A 13,732-nucleotide genomic window follows, 5' to 3' on the forward strand; every position below is an offset into this window, starting at 1 on the left:
CTCTGAAATGCGCTACTTGCGCAATGAGTGGTGGGAGACTACGCTACAACGGCGGATTGGTACAACACGATATATCCAGTTCCGTACATCGGCGCGCAGCGTTCAGTCGTCCTCCTCGACGTCGCCGAACTCGAACATCCCAGCGCGGTCACGTTTGGCAATCGTGATCGCCTCCTGGAGCTTCTTCGCCATCGCGGGGTACGACGAGAGGTAGCGGCAGCCCTTCTTGTCAACCGTCGCGAGACCCTCGCGCACGAGGTCCACGTTGATCGACGCGTAGGGGTCCTGCGCGACGGCCGGGTCGGTGGGATCGATCAGGCGGAGGTGCAGAACTTGGCCTTCCTTCTGGTCGACGTTCGCGACGAGCTTTCGGCCTTCGCACAGGGTGCGGAACCGCTCTACTGCCTCGTCGTGGTACTCACTATCCTCGGGCACGAGCTTCACGAAGCTACACGAGGTAGAGCAGCAGCGTCAGCACGAGCACGCAACGCAGGCAGGTGAAGAGACGGCAAAGTGACGCACCTGAGGCGCGCATCCTGCGCCTGACCGGGCAACGAACGGAACCTCGGGTCAAGCGGGCGGATGTCTTTGAAGCCAACCGTATCCTGGTTGCCGTAGTCGATAAAGGTGACCTCGGCCTCCTTCTTGATCGCAGACGAGCGGCGGACGCGCGCGCGGTACCACTGGCCGTCGGAAAACTTCGCAGACACGAGCTCGCCCGCTTTGGGCACAAAGCCAGCGGCCGCGGCGAGCGTTTTGTGGTACTGCGAGAACTCGCGCATAAGCTTCTCGAGCGAGGCGATGCCTTCCGTATTGAGAATCTGGATCGAGAATGCGAACTGCGGCTTCGTGCGCACGTCGCTGATGATGATGTCCAGGTACTCGGTCTTGAGCGGCCCTGTCGCATCCTCCTTAGGGGCCTCGACGACCTGCTCGGCAGCCTCGTCGAAGTCCTTCCAGATCTGAGTGCGTCGTGGTCAGTGTGATACATCCGATGAGCGACGGAAGCGACCTACGTTGCGCTTTGCCTGCTTCGCCTCCGCCTGGTGACGTCGTAATCAGCTCAGTACGACAACCGTCTCACCAAAGAATAAACGCACCTCCGCATCGTACAGCTGGCCAGCCCACGGGAGGTTCTCCGCCGAGTACCCGTGCACCGTCGCGAGACCCTCCTTTACCAGCGTGACCGCAGCGTTCTCGGTCTTGTTGTAGTAGAGCGCTCCGATGAAGCCACCGGACTTGTCCGCGTCATTGATCTCAATCTCCACGTCACGCTGCATGTACCGACGCGTGGCGAACTCGGCCGATTCGTGGCCATATGGTTCACTGGCTTCGGATGAGTTCCGCGCGGTGCGAGGGGCGCGGATACCGCTCAGGACGAGGGTGAGCACCTGGTTGTCCTTCGGCAGGAAGATTCTGAGCGCGATAATAAGCTCGTGCACGCGACACGCTCCGGTGCGACCTACTTGAAACGGGACCCTGCGGCGACGTATTCGACGATAGCAGGAATGCGACCTAGACGCTTGAAGCCGTTGACGAAGGTCGTTGCCCGATGCGCTGACTACCGCGCGGTCATGTCAGCCAGATGAGCGTTTGAGGCGGTCATGGAAGCCTTCCCAAACCTACCTCGGAGATGTTGAGCGGTTGTTTGGGTGCGGGGATATCTTTCCCCGAATGCACCCCCCGGGCCTCCGCCGCTGCACTGTCAGGCAAACGTTTCAGTTCAGCGACCTATCCGGGACCGAGGTGAGACTCACGCCTGCTCCGCGGCCATGAGCTTATCATAGTCAGGAGAGCGGTCCTCATCGTCCCGCTTATGCCGGACGGCGGCCGCAAGACCCTTTTCGATTAGCTGCTCTGCAATGTTCCTGTGCAGCTTTCTCAGCTCATTTGCACTATGTATAGACTCGAAATAGACTGACGAGTTTTGTCCGCCGTATCGCACAGTCGCGCACTCACGCTCCTCGAAATCACCTTCGCGGGGCCTGATGAAGTCGACGTGCACTTTCACATGCTTGCCAATGAGCCTCTTGCGGAGGAACTCCCGGGCTTCCTGAGCCCAATACGCCTGCTTCGGATCCGAAACCCTGTGACGCAGTCAGACAGTGAAACATGCATACTTGACGGTTTCCCACTCACCTCGGCCCCCTCGTCGAGCTCAATTGTACGCGGCGTTCCTTGCCAGTCTCCCGATCGACAACGGAGATCTGGTCGGCGCTCCAGACCCGAATGACCGTCGCGTCGAAAGCCCGCGAGGCGCCATTCACAGCCGTTCCGTTGCTTTTCGCAGAAGGAGCAGATGCGTTAGCATACATGTACGCGCGTTTCTCCTTGGCCACTTTCTCCGCCGCGCGAAGGCGTTCCATGCCGCCACTGCTCGCGAGCATGCCCGCATGCCAGTCCACGACACGTGCGAGGCCAGCGGATACGAGGTGCTCGGCGACATTACCGGCGGGGTGCAGGACTGTCAATACGTCAGGGGACATGATGCAACTGCGCCAAGGCACAACCCCTGACCTGTGCCAATGAAGATGGATGCGGATGGGGGAGCACTTGATGTCGCGCCAGCTTGGAAGGGTGTCGGTGCGGCGTTGGGTAGGGAGAGTAGATGTACCTTGACGTAGCGTTGTAGTAGGCGAGATTCGGTGAAGAACTTGGCCTACGCAGATACATGTGAACACATTCGCCATTGGTTCACGCGCGCATGCATGTGACCTACCTCTTCACCCCACTGCTCGGATACTTCACCAGGCTTGCCGCCAGCACGCGCACACCGCACTCCAGCAAGCGCGATGTTGATAAATTGGTGGTCGCCGTCGGGCATTAAGAGCCGGATGCGGAGCGTTGAGCCATCCTTGACCTGCTCAACCAGGCCTGCCAGGATATCAGCAAATAGGACGCGTCTTATATGCGGATATATTACCATCAATCGGACGGCCCTTCCACTCGGTGATGAATGCTTGCGATTCTGTGGGCATCATGTAGTTTGTCGTGCGCGCCTGCCAGACCCGCTTTTGAGAAGCTGGCGGAATACACAACGTTCGCGTGGCGTACCTTAGGCCCGTGAGGGTTCCATACGCCCTTGCCCGCCGCGCGAGCCTCAGCTTCGATATCCTTCTTGCGCTGGTCCTCTTCCGTAGGCTCGCGCTTGAATTCTTTGAGCTTCGCCCATCCGTTCTTAAGCAGTTCGGATGCAAGGTCGACGCCATTGAACTCCGCAGAGCCTATGTCGCGTGGAACGTCGTCGTTGGTAGGAAGGGAGTGCGAAGATGTGAAGGATACGGGTTTGCCGACGGTGAGAGCGCGCAAGAACTCGCGAGATTCGAATGCCCAGTCCTAAGTCGCGATCGGGTAAGCTGCTGGGAGTCTTGCATGACTGTGTGGGACATGTCAGGCAGCACGCACCTCATCGTCGCGCGACGAAGTTCCCATGCGCGGTGCTTGGATATCGGCCAAGTGCAGGACGCTATTGCGCGCGCGGTCCAGTATGTTAGTGTACACGCGACCACCGACTGGGCACACACGATCACGTACCGCTCCTTAGGGATCTGGCCCTGCGGCCCCGGGTTTCCGCGCAGGAGGAGGGAGTCGCCAGAGATCACGGCTGAATACTCGGCAACGTTCAGCACAAGGCACAGACATTCGGGACGCGTTTGGAATCCATACATTTCACGATCTAGCAGCGCATGCCACCGGGCATTGATCAGCTTCCACGTACACATCGCGATGCGCGTGCGTTGCTCACCGCTTTCATAGCCATGGTTGCAGGAGTATAAGCCGGTAGATACACGAAAAGCTAAAGTGGGCGGGAGGCGGGAGGAGGATGTGGGGAGATGCGTAGTGCTGCCAGCGCTGCCAGAATAGACGTGCTTTTCCCGCCCACGTGGAAACATCGCTGTGGGTCCAGCTTTCCCACGGGCCATTTCCTGCAGAGCTCGCGGTCGCTGCAGGCGCCGATGTCCTGCTCGCCGCCACCATGCCCTTCTACCAGCTCGTATGCATCGCCGCCCACTACCCCGAATATGTCTGTGCCACTTTCTACGCTCTGCCAACTGGAAGGCTGACTCCCTTGTGACGCGCTGCAGAGACACATCAAGGACCTCGTCACGCGCGCGGCGAGCCACGTCCTGGACAATGGCGGCGTAGTGCGCAAGCTCGACTCGTGGGGCACGCAGACCCTCCCTCAGCGCATGCGGAGAGCGAAGGTGTACCACCAGATTGGAGAGTGCGTGTGCTACGTTTGGTTTACGGAGGCATGCAGGGCTCACCTTCTGCAGCTACTGGACGATGCAGTTTGACGCGTCTCCAACAACCCTCCGCGAACTCAACAACATCATGCGACACGACCCCCGAGTCATTCGCTGGACGGCACTAAAAGTGGGCGAGAAGGTCGACGATGTGCTCGCACCCGACCAGAAGACGATCAACCGCGACTGAGCCCCGCCGTCCCCCCGCACGCCGCTTCCTCTCGGCTCTTCCGCACCGAGTGCTTGTGGTTCGACATAGAGGGAAGGACCTCATATACTTTATTGGTCGGTCGATGTAATACTGCGACACTCTAATCACGCAACCCCGGAGAGGCTGTTACGCCCTCGCACCCACTCCACGACTTGCAATAGATTTGCAATAACCTCGACACCGGTGAGATCTTCTCCCGCGTCCTTCCGTTCTTCCTCACCCTCGGGGCCTGGCCTGCGAACGAGCAGTGCATGAAGACCACAAGCCTTCGCACCAAGATAGTCACTGCAGGATCGGTTCCTCGTTGGACGCATACTCGCTGTGGCATGAATTCGGTGTGCACATACCTATCTAACTCGTCGCCAACATGGACTGTCTGTTTTGGCGCCACTCCTACGCGTTCGTAGGCTCTCTTAAAGATCTCTGGCGAGGGCTTTTCGACACCCTCTTCTTCGCTCAGCAGCACGGCATCCAGGTGCGGAATGAGCTCCAGATCCTCAATGACAGCCCCTGCGAGCGTGTACCTCAGTCCAGAGTCGTCTTGCAGTAACGACAAGCCGACGCACTCATCCGTGCATCCGTGTTGCTGACCAGTCCAGTAAGGATGTTCATGTTCCTGAGGCTCTTCACTGCATCCCCAAGGCCGGCTCAACTTAAAGTGACCATTTCCCCAGTGATGCGACGTACATGTTGGGATAGAGTCGTCGAAAAGCGTGTATCCCTCGCGCGAGCTGAACCGCTTGAGCAGCCGGGGCACGATCTCCCCAAGCGACGCATCCACCGCTAGAGAACCACACCCATCGTACCTCGTGCTTTCAAAAACCCCGCGACTCACTCACATTTCGGATCCGCCCCTGCCCCTACCGCAGTCCTGCGTATGACGTCCCCCCACCAGTCGTGCGCCCCGCCGCGGTAGACCGGCTGCTCCTGCTGCACCTGCTTCAGCGCTACCGCACCGCATCATTCGCGCCCGGCTTCTCATGAGCACACTGTTACCGAGGGACGCGAGCACGACCAAGTACCGGATTTAAAGGCGCGCTTGAGCGCGGCGGGGTCCAGCGCACCCAGGTACGGCTCGAACGTCTGCGCGTACTGCACGTAGACCGGGAGGCGCGGCGTGACGAGCGTGTGCAGCGCGTCGAAGGTGACGAGTCGGATGGCCATGGCGCGTCGAACACACAGAAAAGCCTAGAGTGCTGCGGATGTGCCAGTGCTAGTGGGCGTATGATGTCGAGCTGGAAGCTGGGAGCACGGAGGGAAGATGCATCGGCTGGCTGGGACACACAGCTGCGGGCGGTCGGGCCGAGCGCCCGGACGTTGTGTTGTTCAACTTGTTGGGTTAGCGTTGTTGTGCGAGCTCGATATTATTTCATTCGTGACTTCGACGGTGCGCGTGAAAGTGCAATGGGGTTTGCATTGCTTATCAAGTATCCAGATAGTTAATGACAGACGACAAGTGTCTAAATGCGTGAGGCGGGATTGTGTATGGACGCCGTGCGGCACATGCCCGACGGACAAGGCTTGCATGAAACCGGAAAGTACAACGAGTATCATCGAAGAGAAGACAGAACGATGATACTCATCCTCCCAAACTCTTCTTGCAACGCACCTGGTGATGTTCGCCATCCAGTACACATGGTGTTCGAATACAAAGCTGCACGTACGCCATCTTCCGAGTCAATCACCAGATACCGCACCAACGAAGTTCCGGCGGCACGGTGTTCACGTAAACATCCAAGGCTATTTGCAGCACGATTCTTTAGACTGGTATGATCATCGGCGGCGGGAAAACGCTGTACGCGGGTGCAAGCTACCGCCGTTAGGGCGCAGTTCTCCGCTGAGATCGTCGAGCGGTATGACTTACTTACCGGCGGTGTGCTGTAATCGTGCGGCGTCCACAGCTCTCTAGGATTACACCCTAGACTCCTTGTGCGCCTCCGCCGGGACAGTGCTTGAGCACGGCTTCCCTATGATAGGGGGCTCCACGAGTGGGCCTAAGATAGATGGCATCACCTTGTTAGACGGTCGGCGGGACTTGCGCATGGCCAAAGGGGCTTCGAGCTCGACGTTATCGCCGCCGGGGAAGCATAACTGTGCGGACGCACGTCTCTAAGTCCGGAAACTAGGCGAGCAGCCGCGGAGACTGAGTTCGAGGGTTGCACTGAGCTCATAGCTTCAGACAGTTCAACTTGCGGTTAGAGCACAGGTTCTCACCATGCAGAGCGGTGGACGTCCGAGTGACAACCGCAATAGCTGCACGCCACCGTCGGAGAGCCCGCGCCCAAACCTGCAAGGGCCGTCAGCGTCGGATACGGTTACTTGGAAAAAGCGCTCACAAACGATGATGGGCCCGCCGACTGCTCGCTGCGGTCGACCGCCGGTAAAACGCAAACACCAGCGCACGGCGTACAACTGCAACGATGGATGCACGCCGCCGCACGGCTACGGCAGCCCGCCCGCCCAACGCCCAACGCCCCGCCGCGCAATTGGCCAGCGCCGTGCGTCCTATACGCCGTGCGTCCGTGCGGAGCCAAGCCGTAATCGCCGACGACCCAGATCCCGCCGCCCACACGATCTCCGAGCGCCTCCCCAGAAAGCAATTAATGCCCTCCCCCGCCGGCTACGCGCACGCGAGGCACGCGGCCCTCTGCCAGTGGGGCGGCGACCCTGCAGAGAATCTCCCGGGGAGCAGCCTCGGGTCCCCACGCCCGCCCCTGCACGCAAAATTGCGCTCGCGTAACCCCCCGCGCTCCCGGCGAGCCTAACATTTGGTGCCCCCGGAGGGGTGGTACGTACAGCGCAGCTCGCTCATAGGCCGGCGGGACGGGGTGCAGGGCGCGGGCGCTCGATCGGGCGGGCATGCGGTGCTGGGAAGGGGTGCGTGCTCCCCCGCCCGTGGCGTTGTGCGGGAGAGGCGACGCGGGGGAAGACAGCTCGCTCGGACGCAGATGGCGATCACGCTGGGGATCCTGCTCGGGTTTCGCGCCGACTCCAGCTTCATAGCGCCTTGGAGGTATTTGGGAGGGATTGGGACGCCGAGTTGGTAAAGGGGAGGCAGCGGAAGAAGGGGGCGCGCCGTAAACCTGACGTAGGCACTGGGCTCTGAAAGGCGGAGGCCTAGGCGATGCTGTTGACGTCCATGTTGCCGCGACAGGGACCGGGCGGGCAGCATGGCCTAGGCAGTCGATGCGCCGAACGTCGTCTTGAGGTTACGTAGCGTCCGACGCGGCGTGTCTCCGTTGCGACGGGTGGCGGTCGCCCGCGAAGCTTGTTTGCTGCAACGTGTCTTGGAGCACCGGCCTGCCCGTCGCCCTCCTCTGCACCGTGGGGCGCACGGGAGACCGGAGGCGCACCGGGCATGGTGTTCGGAACTCTGCGCACTGGCACGCGATGGGCGCGATCGAGACAGTTCGCATCGTGATCCACCTGCGATAGATCTGGAGTCTGCCTATAGACAGGAAGCGCTGTCAACGTACGTCAGCGGCAGTTACTAAGGCAAATTTTGCATTACGGGTTGCAGGGCAGTCGAGTGTGCAATCGACCGGGCGTACGTACGCTACGTACGCCCTGCGCAGCGACGAGGGTCATGGATGTTGCGCCTGCTTTCCAAGATGAAAGGCGACGCTTCGATCTTGGATACATGTCTATCAGCGGCGCGGGAGACCAATATCGGAGTGACGATAGAGATAGAGTGCAACGGTGTTTGAATCTTTCTAACCGGGAGATTGTCGCGACCAGCCTTCTTGTTGCCACATCTCGGTCCGTGGACGCAGACGTCTTCTTTGCAATGGAAGCGAGCAAAAAGGGTAGTTGTGCCTCCCGTCCTGACCCGCTTGCATCAGTGTGAAGAGGGGCACTAAAAGAAGCAAGCCGGGTGAAGACGAGCTTGAACGGTGGAGCACACGAAACGCAAGCATCGCGATCGCTCTGAGTGTCTCGTTGACGTGATTTGCGACACATCACCCAGTATAGCACGTCGTGCACGGTGCACGGCCGCCTGAGGAATTGAAAAGCGTGGCCAGATGTGTGTGCACGATGAGGAGAATGGTTGGACGAACGTTGGACAGGATGCGGGCCAAGCGAGGCAATTGTGGCGTGGGAATGTGTCAGGGCTGCTTCTGTTTTGGGCAGCGAGAACGGCCTCGATGAATTCCTTCTGTCAGGGCGCGACAGACGCTCGCGATTCTTGTCAATACTGTCAACGCCGGCTATGAATAGACTTTCCTGGACAGACTCTCGCGGTATTCAGTTTGGCTAGTCTCCGTGCTGGCCTGGCGGGCGGCCCGTCCGCTGCAAATTTTTCTACGGGTCCGGGTTGCGTCGGCGGATGACACTGAGCTCGTGTGGAGACGAAACTCGGGTCCTCGCTTGGTCTGCGACCCGTCTTAGGCACTGGGGAAGCTGGATTACTCGGGGTGCGCTATGACCGGAGCCTGCTGACCGCTAGGCCTGCAGCCCTTGCGGAGAATATCCGCGTTGCTGGTAGACTGAAGGGCTGGGATCGTCCGTTGCGATCGGTCTGGGCGTGTCATATCGCCGAGGAAGAGGATGGGGAGAAGAAGGCTGTCACCGGCGAGCCCCGCAAGGTGGCCGTTGCGGTTGCTGTAAGGGCTGCCATTGGCGCAGACCGGCGCCAGGCGGGCAGAGGGCCGGAAGGAGGAGTTCCCAGGCTGGAGGTAATGACGCGCGCACATGGCGGGCGGGCGACCGGGCGGGGTGCGGGGTGTCTCCTGCCAGAAAACCATCGCGTCGGGCTGGGATCCGCGCAGCAGAATAAAGCGCAGAAATGCATCGACGCCGCTTCGCCAGCAGCTCGTCTGGGCTCGTTACCCGTCCGCACGCCAGACACCCGTCTTCTCCTTTGAGCGCCGCGCGCCCGCTTCTTCCGCCGCTCCCGCCCTGTCCATCTCGCTCCTCCGCCTCCCTGCCGTCCTGCTATAAGGCTGCATCTCGCCGATCAGCCAGAGTAGCATCCCTCCTTCCCGCGTCCACATCTGCGCCCTCCTGCTCTTGTGTCTTGCGCTCTTGCTTTGTGTGGTCACCGCCGCTGCCTGTGGGACCTGCCCTGCCCTGCTTGTTCGGCTCCCTTGCCGCCCATCGTTGCACGCGTAGCGGACCAATCAGTGATAATCACTGCCATTCCTGCCCGCTCTCCTGATTCTCTCTGCTCTCGTTGCATTGCTTTGGCCCGCCATGGCAAAACATGCCGTTCCCTTCCCCACCACTCATCAGCAAGAAGAGGTCAGTACCGCCTCGCTTTTTCGCCATCTTATCATCTTCTCACGTTCCGTTACCGCCCATTACTCCCCAGCCACTGTCGTTCGTCGGCGGGCGCCCTCCTGTTCCGCCCCGCTTACATTCTACTCCCTCCCTCCCTAATCTCGGGTAAGCCCTCCTCGTATTCGGCAAACTATCAGCTCTGACCTAGTCGTTGCCCGGTTTCCTAGGATTCCGCATAACTACGGCTCCTCGCCAGGTTCCCCGTTCCCCCCTCAGGGTCCCGCCCGACACCGCCCTCACCTTCGGCCCCTCGACTTGGCGTCTTCTCCGTCGTCCTCGCCCACCCCTAAAAAGGACCCGTCCGAGCACTTGCGCCGCCCGCCCATACTCCTCACGCCCCCCCTTACGCCTTCATCGTCCTTTAACTCTAACACGAACGACACACCGTCTACCCCGCCCGAGCCACGATCGCCTCTCCGTTGGTTGAGCGCATCCGATCGCGAACGCGTCTTCGCTGCCGCTCATTCCACATACGCTGCCGGAATCAAGAGTCTTGCGAGCGTGTCCAACTCCGTCGGCTGCAACAACGCCGGCTACCTTACCCCCACAAGCGCCCACTCTCAGTCAATGTCTTCCGACGACGGCTCCGGATCGGCCTCTGGCCCCGGGACCACGCCGGAGATCTCTAGCCTCGCGTCTGGTCTTGCTAGCGCGGAGATTACCCCGAGGGAAGAACGTACCTTTGTGCTGGGTAGTCAGGTGGATGCTCCGCTCGACTTGGAGATTGGAGAGAGATGTAGCGAAACCCCTACCAGGCTGCTCATGGTGAGACCCAATTTCTATGACTGTATGCGCGCGTTTAGACGCCAACGCCGGGTGTGGGCAGGTCCGTCATATTCCACCGACTGCAGCCTCAAGCGCTCTGCTCGACTCCTTCTCCAGCCTCGGTGACGTAAAGGGTATCCTCGCCCGCTTCCAGGCTACCCACGGTGTCGTCATCTTGGCCTTTTACGATACCCGCCACGCTGCGCGGGCTCTCAGGCACATCGCGGGCCACAAGTTTCCAGCGCTCGACAATGTCCGCCTGGAGGCTGAATTTGTGTCTCCCGGTCGTGTGGAGAAAGTGAGGGTTTGCGGCAGCTTGTTGTTCGCGCGCCGTATGCTGAGGAAGAATTCGTAGATGACGGCCACGGAGGATTTCATCTCTGAGCTGGACGGTTCCTTCTTCGTAACGGTAGAGGGCCGCGCCGTCGAGCCGAGGGATGTGCAGAAAATGCTCGCGTCGTTTGGCGAGCTGGCCTCATTCTCCGCGTCAGGCTCGGACTCGTGCGATCAGGTATGCATTCTGTCCCGAGGACATGCATGTGTGGTAAATTGACGTATAGCCCCTGTGTAGACCTTCCACGTGGACTTTTGCGACTGCAGGGACGCCACGAACGCCTACAGGGCGCTCAACAATCGCACCATCTTCGGTGCCAGGCTCACCCTCATTTCTAATATGGACGCGCTCGATCACCCTGCTCGGCTGATGCAAAGCGGTGCGCGGAGCTCAAGCCCGGTACGCCAACTAACTGGGATCATGATGGCTGCAATTGACCGCGCTTTCGTCAGGACGCCGCATTGCCGCGCGGCGCGGAAGGTGAGACCATTCCTCGACCGCCGGTGTTGACGGTAGGGACTGATGTGTGCCCGCGTTTTGCGTCGGTCTAGGCCGGACCCGCCCAAGGAGCGTGAGTGCGAGTGAAGGCGTGGGCACCCCAGATGCTGTGAGGCGGCTGAGAAAGGCGAAGGAATCTTCCCAAGACCACGGTAGGCGGCCCTCGAATGACCTGTTCTTTGACGCCGTCGGCAAGGTACGTTGCTACTATACTAGAGCCACTCAAGTACCTCACTCTCATCGCTTCCCCTTCAGGCTCTCGACCCCTCTTATCCCGCACCGTCGAGACCTCGCAGTATCAGCGCCAGCGCAGAGGATTTCGTCCCTGCCGCTACTATGCAGCCCCCCGTCAATGGATATGTCATTCCCGGCCCTCACTACCCTTATTCCGAGCCGCATTACGGCTACGCCCATCCAGGAACTGTGGCCCCCATCTACGCCCCTCATGGAGCTGCTCCCTATGCTTACCCCGCCGCCTACCCCCCCGGTATGCGCATGTACATGGGCGACACCAGTGCCAGTGCCAAGGGCTACTGGACCTACGCCGCCGCGCCGGCCCCACAGGTTGAATACTACCTGCACGACGTCGGGCGACCCTCTCTGTATCCGCCGCCCATGGTCCCCACCGCCTCGCCTCGCGCTGAGTCTCAGAGCCGAACGCCGGAGCTCCGTGTCAACGACCCGCCTCGCGTCTGCCTTCCTTTCCCTGACGACCAGGCCCACTCCCCATCTTCCGGAGAGAGAGCGGGCGAGATGCCGCATTGTGGCCAGCGCGCTCCGGGGACCAAGAACGTTGTCGACATCGCGGCCATTGAGAGTGGTGTGGACACGCGAACCACGGTGATGATCAAGAACATCCCGAACAAGATGAGCGACAAGGACCTCTTGAACTTCATCAACCGGGTCTGCCCGCGCCGTATCGACTTCATGTACCTGCGGATGGATTTCCAGAACGGTGCGTCCCCTTAGTGGCAGCACTGCTGTTTCATTGCGGGACCCGGGCTGATATCGCCGGGCAGGCTGTAACGTGGGCTATGCATTCGTCAACTTCATTACCGTGCAGGATTTGTTGCACTTTGCGCGCACGCAGCTCGGCGTCAAGTGGTGAGTCGCGGTGACTGGGCTATGCGCAGGGCGGTCTGATATTGATACGCGCACAGGAACATGTACTCGAGCGAGAAAGTCTTGCAGATGTGCTACGCCACATACCAGTGAGTCGTTCACCTGGTGCGTATTCATGGGCGCATGTTGAAGTCCTTTCAGGGGGAAGGAGTCGCTCGTCGAGAAGTTCAAGAACTCTTGCATCATGGACGAGCGCGAGGCCTGGCGTCCGAAGATCTTCTTTTCGGACGGAGCGAACCAGGGCATGCCCGAGCCGTTCCCACCGCCGACGCACTTGCGCAGGAAGGAGCGGAGCCAGAACAACCGCGGCGCCCTCTTCGTTCCAGGCACGCACCACCAGGCCTCGGGCGGCGGTGGTGGACTCTACCACCATCGTCCCCATCCCCTTCGCATGTCGGGCCGGTAATTTCCGCCACCGCCGACGCGGAGAAGATGTCCTTCCTTCTCATCCGGACGCCGTGACGTTCTCTGGCTTCTCAGTAGACTCGTATCGTTGGACTCACTGCTCGGGTCTGGAACCCGACGTCGTCGGACTATCGTCTCTATCCCTCTTCCTCGAAGTGTACTAATCCCCCCGTCTGTTGCTACATTCCGCTGCCCACGTCGCTCTTTTGACTCGTCCGAGACTCACCTTGCAACTGCTTTACACGATCGCATTCCTGTGTATTCACTCGCTGACATTCGCCTGCTCTTCCTCTGTCTGTTGTCCAGTCATCATCCCAAGATGCATCACTCGCTGTGTCCTGTCCAGTACCCTCGCCTCATCTCATTCCATATCCATCGCTCTCTCCAGTAGATAGTACTAGCTGTTTATTTGCATACGTTCTCGGCATTCCCGCTGTATAAGTTTATTCTACATCCGTCGCTGTTTGCCACATCCGTGCTCTTTGCTTCGAGCGCCCCAGTGGCCAAGTCGTCCTTTGTTCCGATTCATGTAATCGTGCCCCTTATTCCATACACTCGTTTCCCATCTTTCTCCGCCGATGCTCCTTCTATTCACGGCGGCCCGATGCGACTCCCGCCTTCGAAGCCTCGCCAACCGCACAGATAGCCGTTGTGGTTCATATATTCATACCTCGCGCCCGTCCGCAACAACGCCTGAGATAGGAACGGACTTGACCGACATGCATACGTTCCGTACCCGCGCTGATTGAGTTAGTATTGCAAATGCGAGCATCTCCCAGGCGTTCTCCCATCTCCCATCTCCGAGCCCGCGCACGGCGACAGCCGTTCTCCGTCTTCCTGATCGCAGCAGCAGCAGCAGCACGTCCATGG

The 13,732-nt window shown here is 60.0% G+C and overlaps 6 protein-coding genes across 6 annotated transcripts; 2 read left to right on the plus strand and 4 right to left on the minus strand.

Annotated features, from left to right (window-relative positions):
- Nucleotides 1-102: 102 nt before the first annotated feature.
- On the minus strand, nt 103-3,760 carry TRAVEDRAFT_43313 (transcription factor; the record flags this gene model as incomplete). The annotated part of the gene is made up of 17 exons (XM_008035623.1): nt 103-448; nt 523-962; nt 1,017-1,043; nt 1,101-1,416; nt 1,467-1,561; nt 1,627-1,702; nt 1,758-1,868; nt 1,923-2,087; nt 2,140-2,464; nt 2,518-2,659; nt 2,720-2,874; nt 2,924-2,999; nt 3,055-3,336; nt 3,406-3,466; nt 3,535-3,604; nt 3,667-3,676; nt 3,746-3,760. The coding sequence occupies 17 exons, from the start codon at nt 3,758-3,760 to the stop codon at nt 103-105; spliced, it is 2,712 nt and encodes a 903-aa protein (XP_008033814.1).
- A 216-nt stretch (nt 3,761-3,976) lies between these two features.
- On the plus strand, nt 3,977-4,437 carry TRAVEDRAFT_43314 (ribosomal protein S6; the record flags this gene model as incomplete). The annotated part of the gene is made up of 3 exons (XM_008035624.1): nt 3,977-4,024; nt 4,086-4,225; nt 4,278-4,437. The coding sequence occupies 3 exons, from the start codon at nt 3,977-3,979 to the stop codon at nt 4,435-4,437; spliced, it is 348 nt and encodes a 115-aa protein (XP_008033815.1).
- A 125-nt stretch (nt 4,438-4,562) lies between these two features.
- TRAVEDRAFT_112531 (HAD hydrolase subfamily IA REG-2-like protein) lies at nt 4,563-5,622 on the minus strand (the record flags this gene model as incomplete). The annotated part of the gene is made up of 6 exons (XM_008036185.1): nt 4,563-4,743; nt 4,806-4,968; nt 5,025-5,087; nt 5,146-5,241; nt 5,298-5,405; nt 5,481-5,622. The coding sequence occupies 6 exons, from the start codon at nt 5,620-5,622 to the stop codon at nt 4,563-4,565; spliced, it is 753 nt and encodes a 250-aa protein (XP_008034376.1).
- A 1,668-nt stretch (nt 5,623-7,290) lies between these two features.
- Nucleotides 7,291-7,899, minus strand: TRAVEDRAFT_56199 (uncharacterized protein; the record flags this gene model as incomplete). Its single annotated transcript, XM_008035791.1, has 1 exon — nt 7,291-7,899. A coding segment is annotated over exon 1 (339 nt), but the record flags the coding sequence as incomplete, so codon positions are not given.
- A 965-nt stretch (nt 7,900-8,864) lies between these two features.
- TRAVEDRAFT_43316 (uncharacterized protein) lies at nt 8,865-9,203 on the minus strand (the record flags this gene model as incomplete). The annotated part of the gene is made up of 1 exon (XM_008035625.1): nt 8,865-9,203. The coding sequence occupies one exon, from the start codon at nt 9,201-9,203 to the stop codon at nt 8,865-8,867; it is 339 nt and encodes a 112-aa protein (XP_008033816.1).
- A 448-nt stretch (nt 9,204-9,651) lies between these two features.
- TRAVEDRAFT_69172 (uncharacterized protein) lies at nt 9,652-13,411 on the plus strand (the record flags this gene model as incomplete). The annotated part of the gene is made up of 12 exons (XM_008036186.1): nt 9,652-9,699; nt 9,770-9,843; nt 9,906-10,503; nt 10,565-10,801; nt 10,859-11,014; nt 11,075-11,236; nt 11,290-11,317; nt 11,389-11,531; nt 11,591-12,290; nt 12,355-12,439; nt 12,496-12,546; nt 12,599-13,411. The coding sequence occupies 12 exons, from the start codon at nt 9,652-9,654 to the stop codon at nt 12,861-12,863; spliced, it is 2,547 nt and encodes an 848-aa protein (XP_008034377.1). The 3' UTR covers nt 12,864-13,411.
- Between the last annotated feature and the right edge of the window lie 321 nt (nt 13,412-13,732).

The sequence above is a fragment of the Trametes versicolor genome, assembly GCF_000271585.1.
Source record: "Trametes versicolor FP-101664 SS1 unplaced genomic scaffold TRAVEscaffold_2, whole genome shotgun sequence".
Lineage (NCBI taxonomy): Eukaryota > Fungi > Basidiomycota > Agaricomycetes > Polyporales > Polyporaceae > Trametes > Trametes versicolor.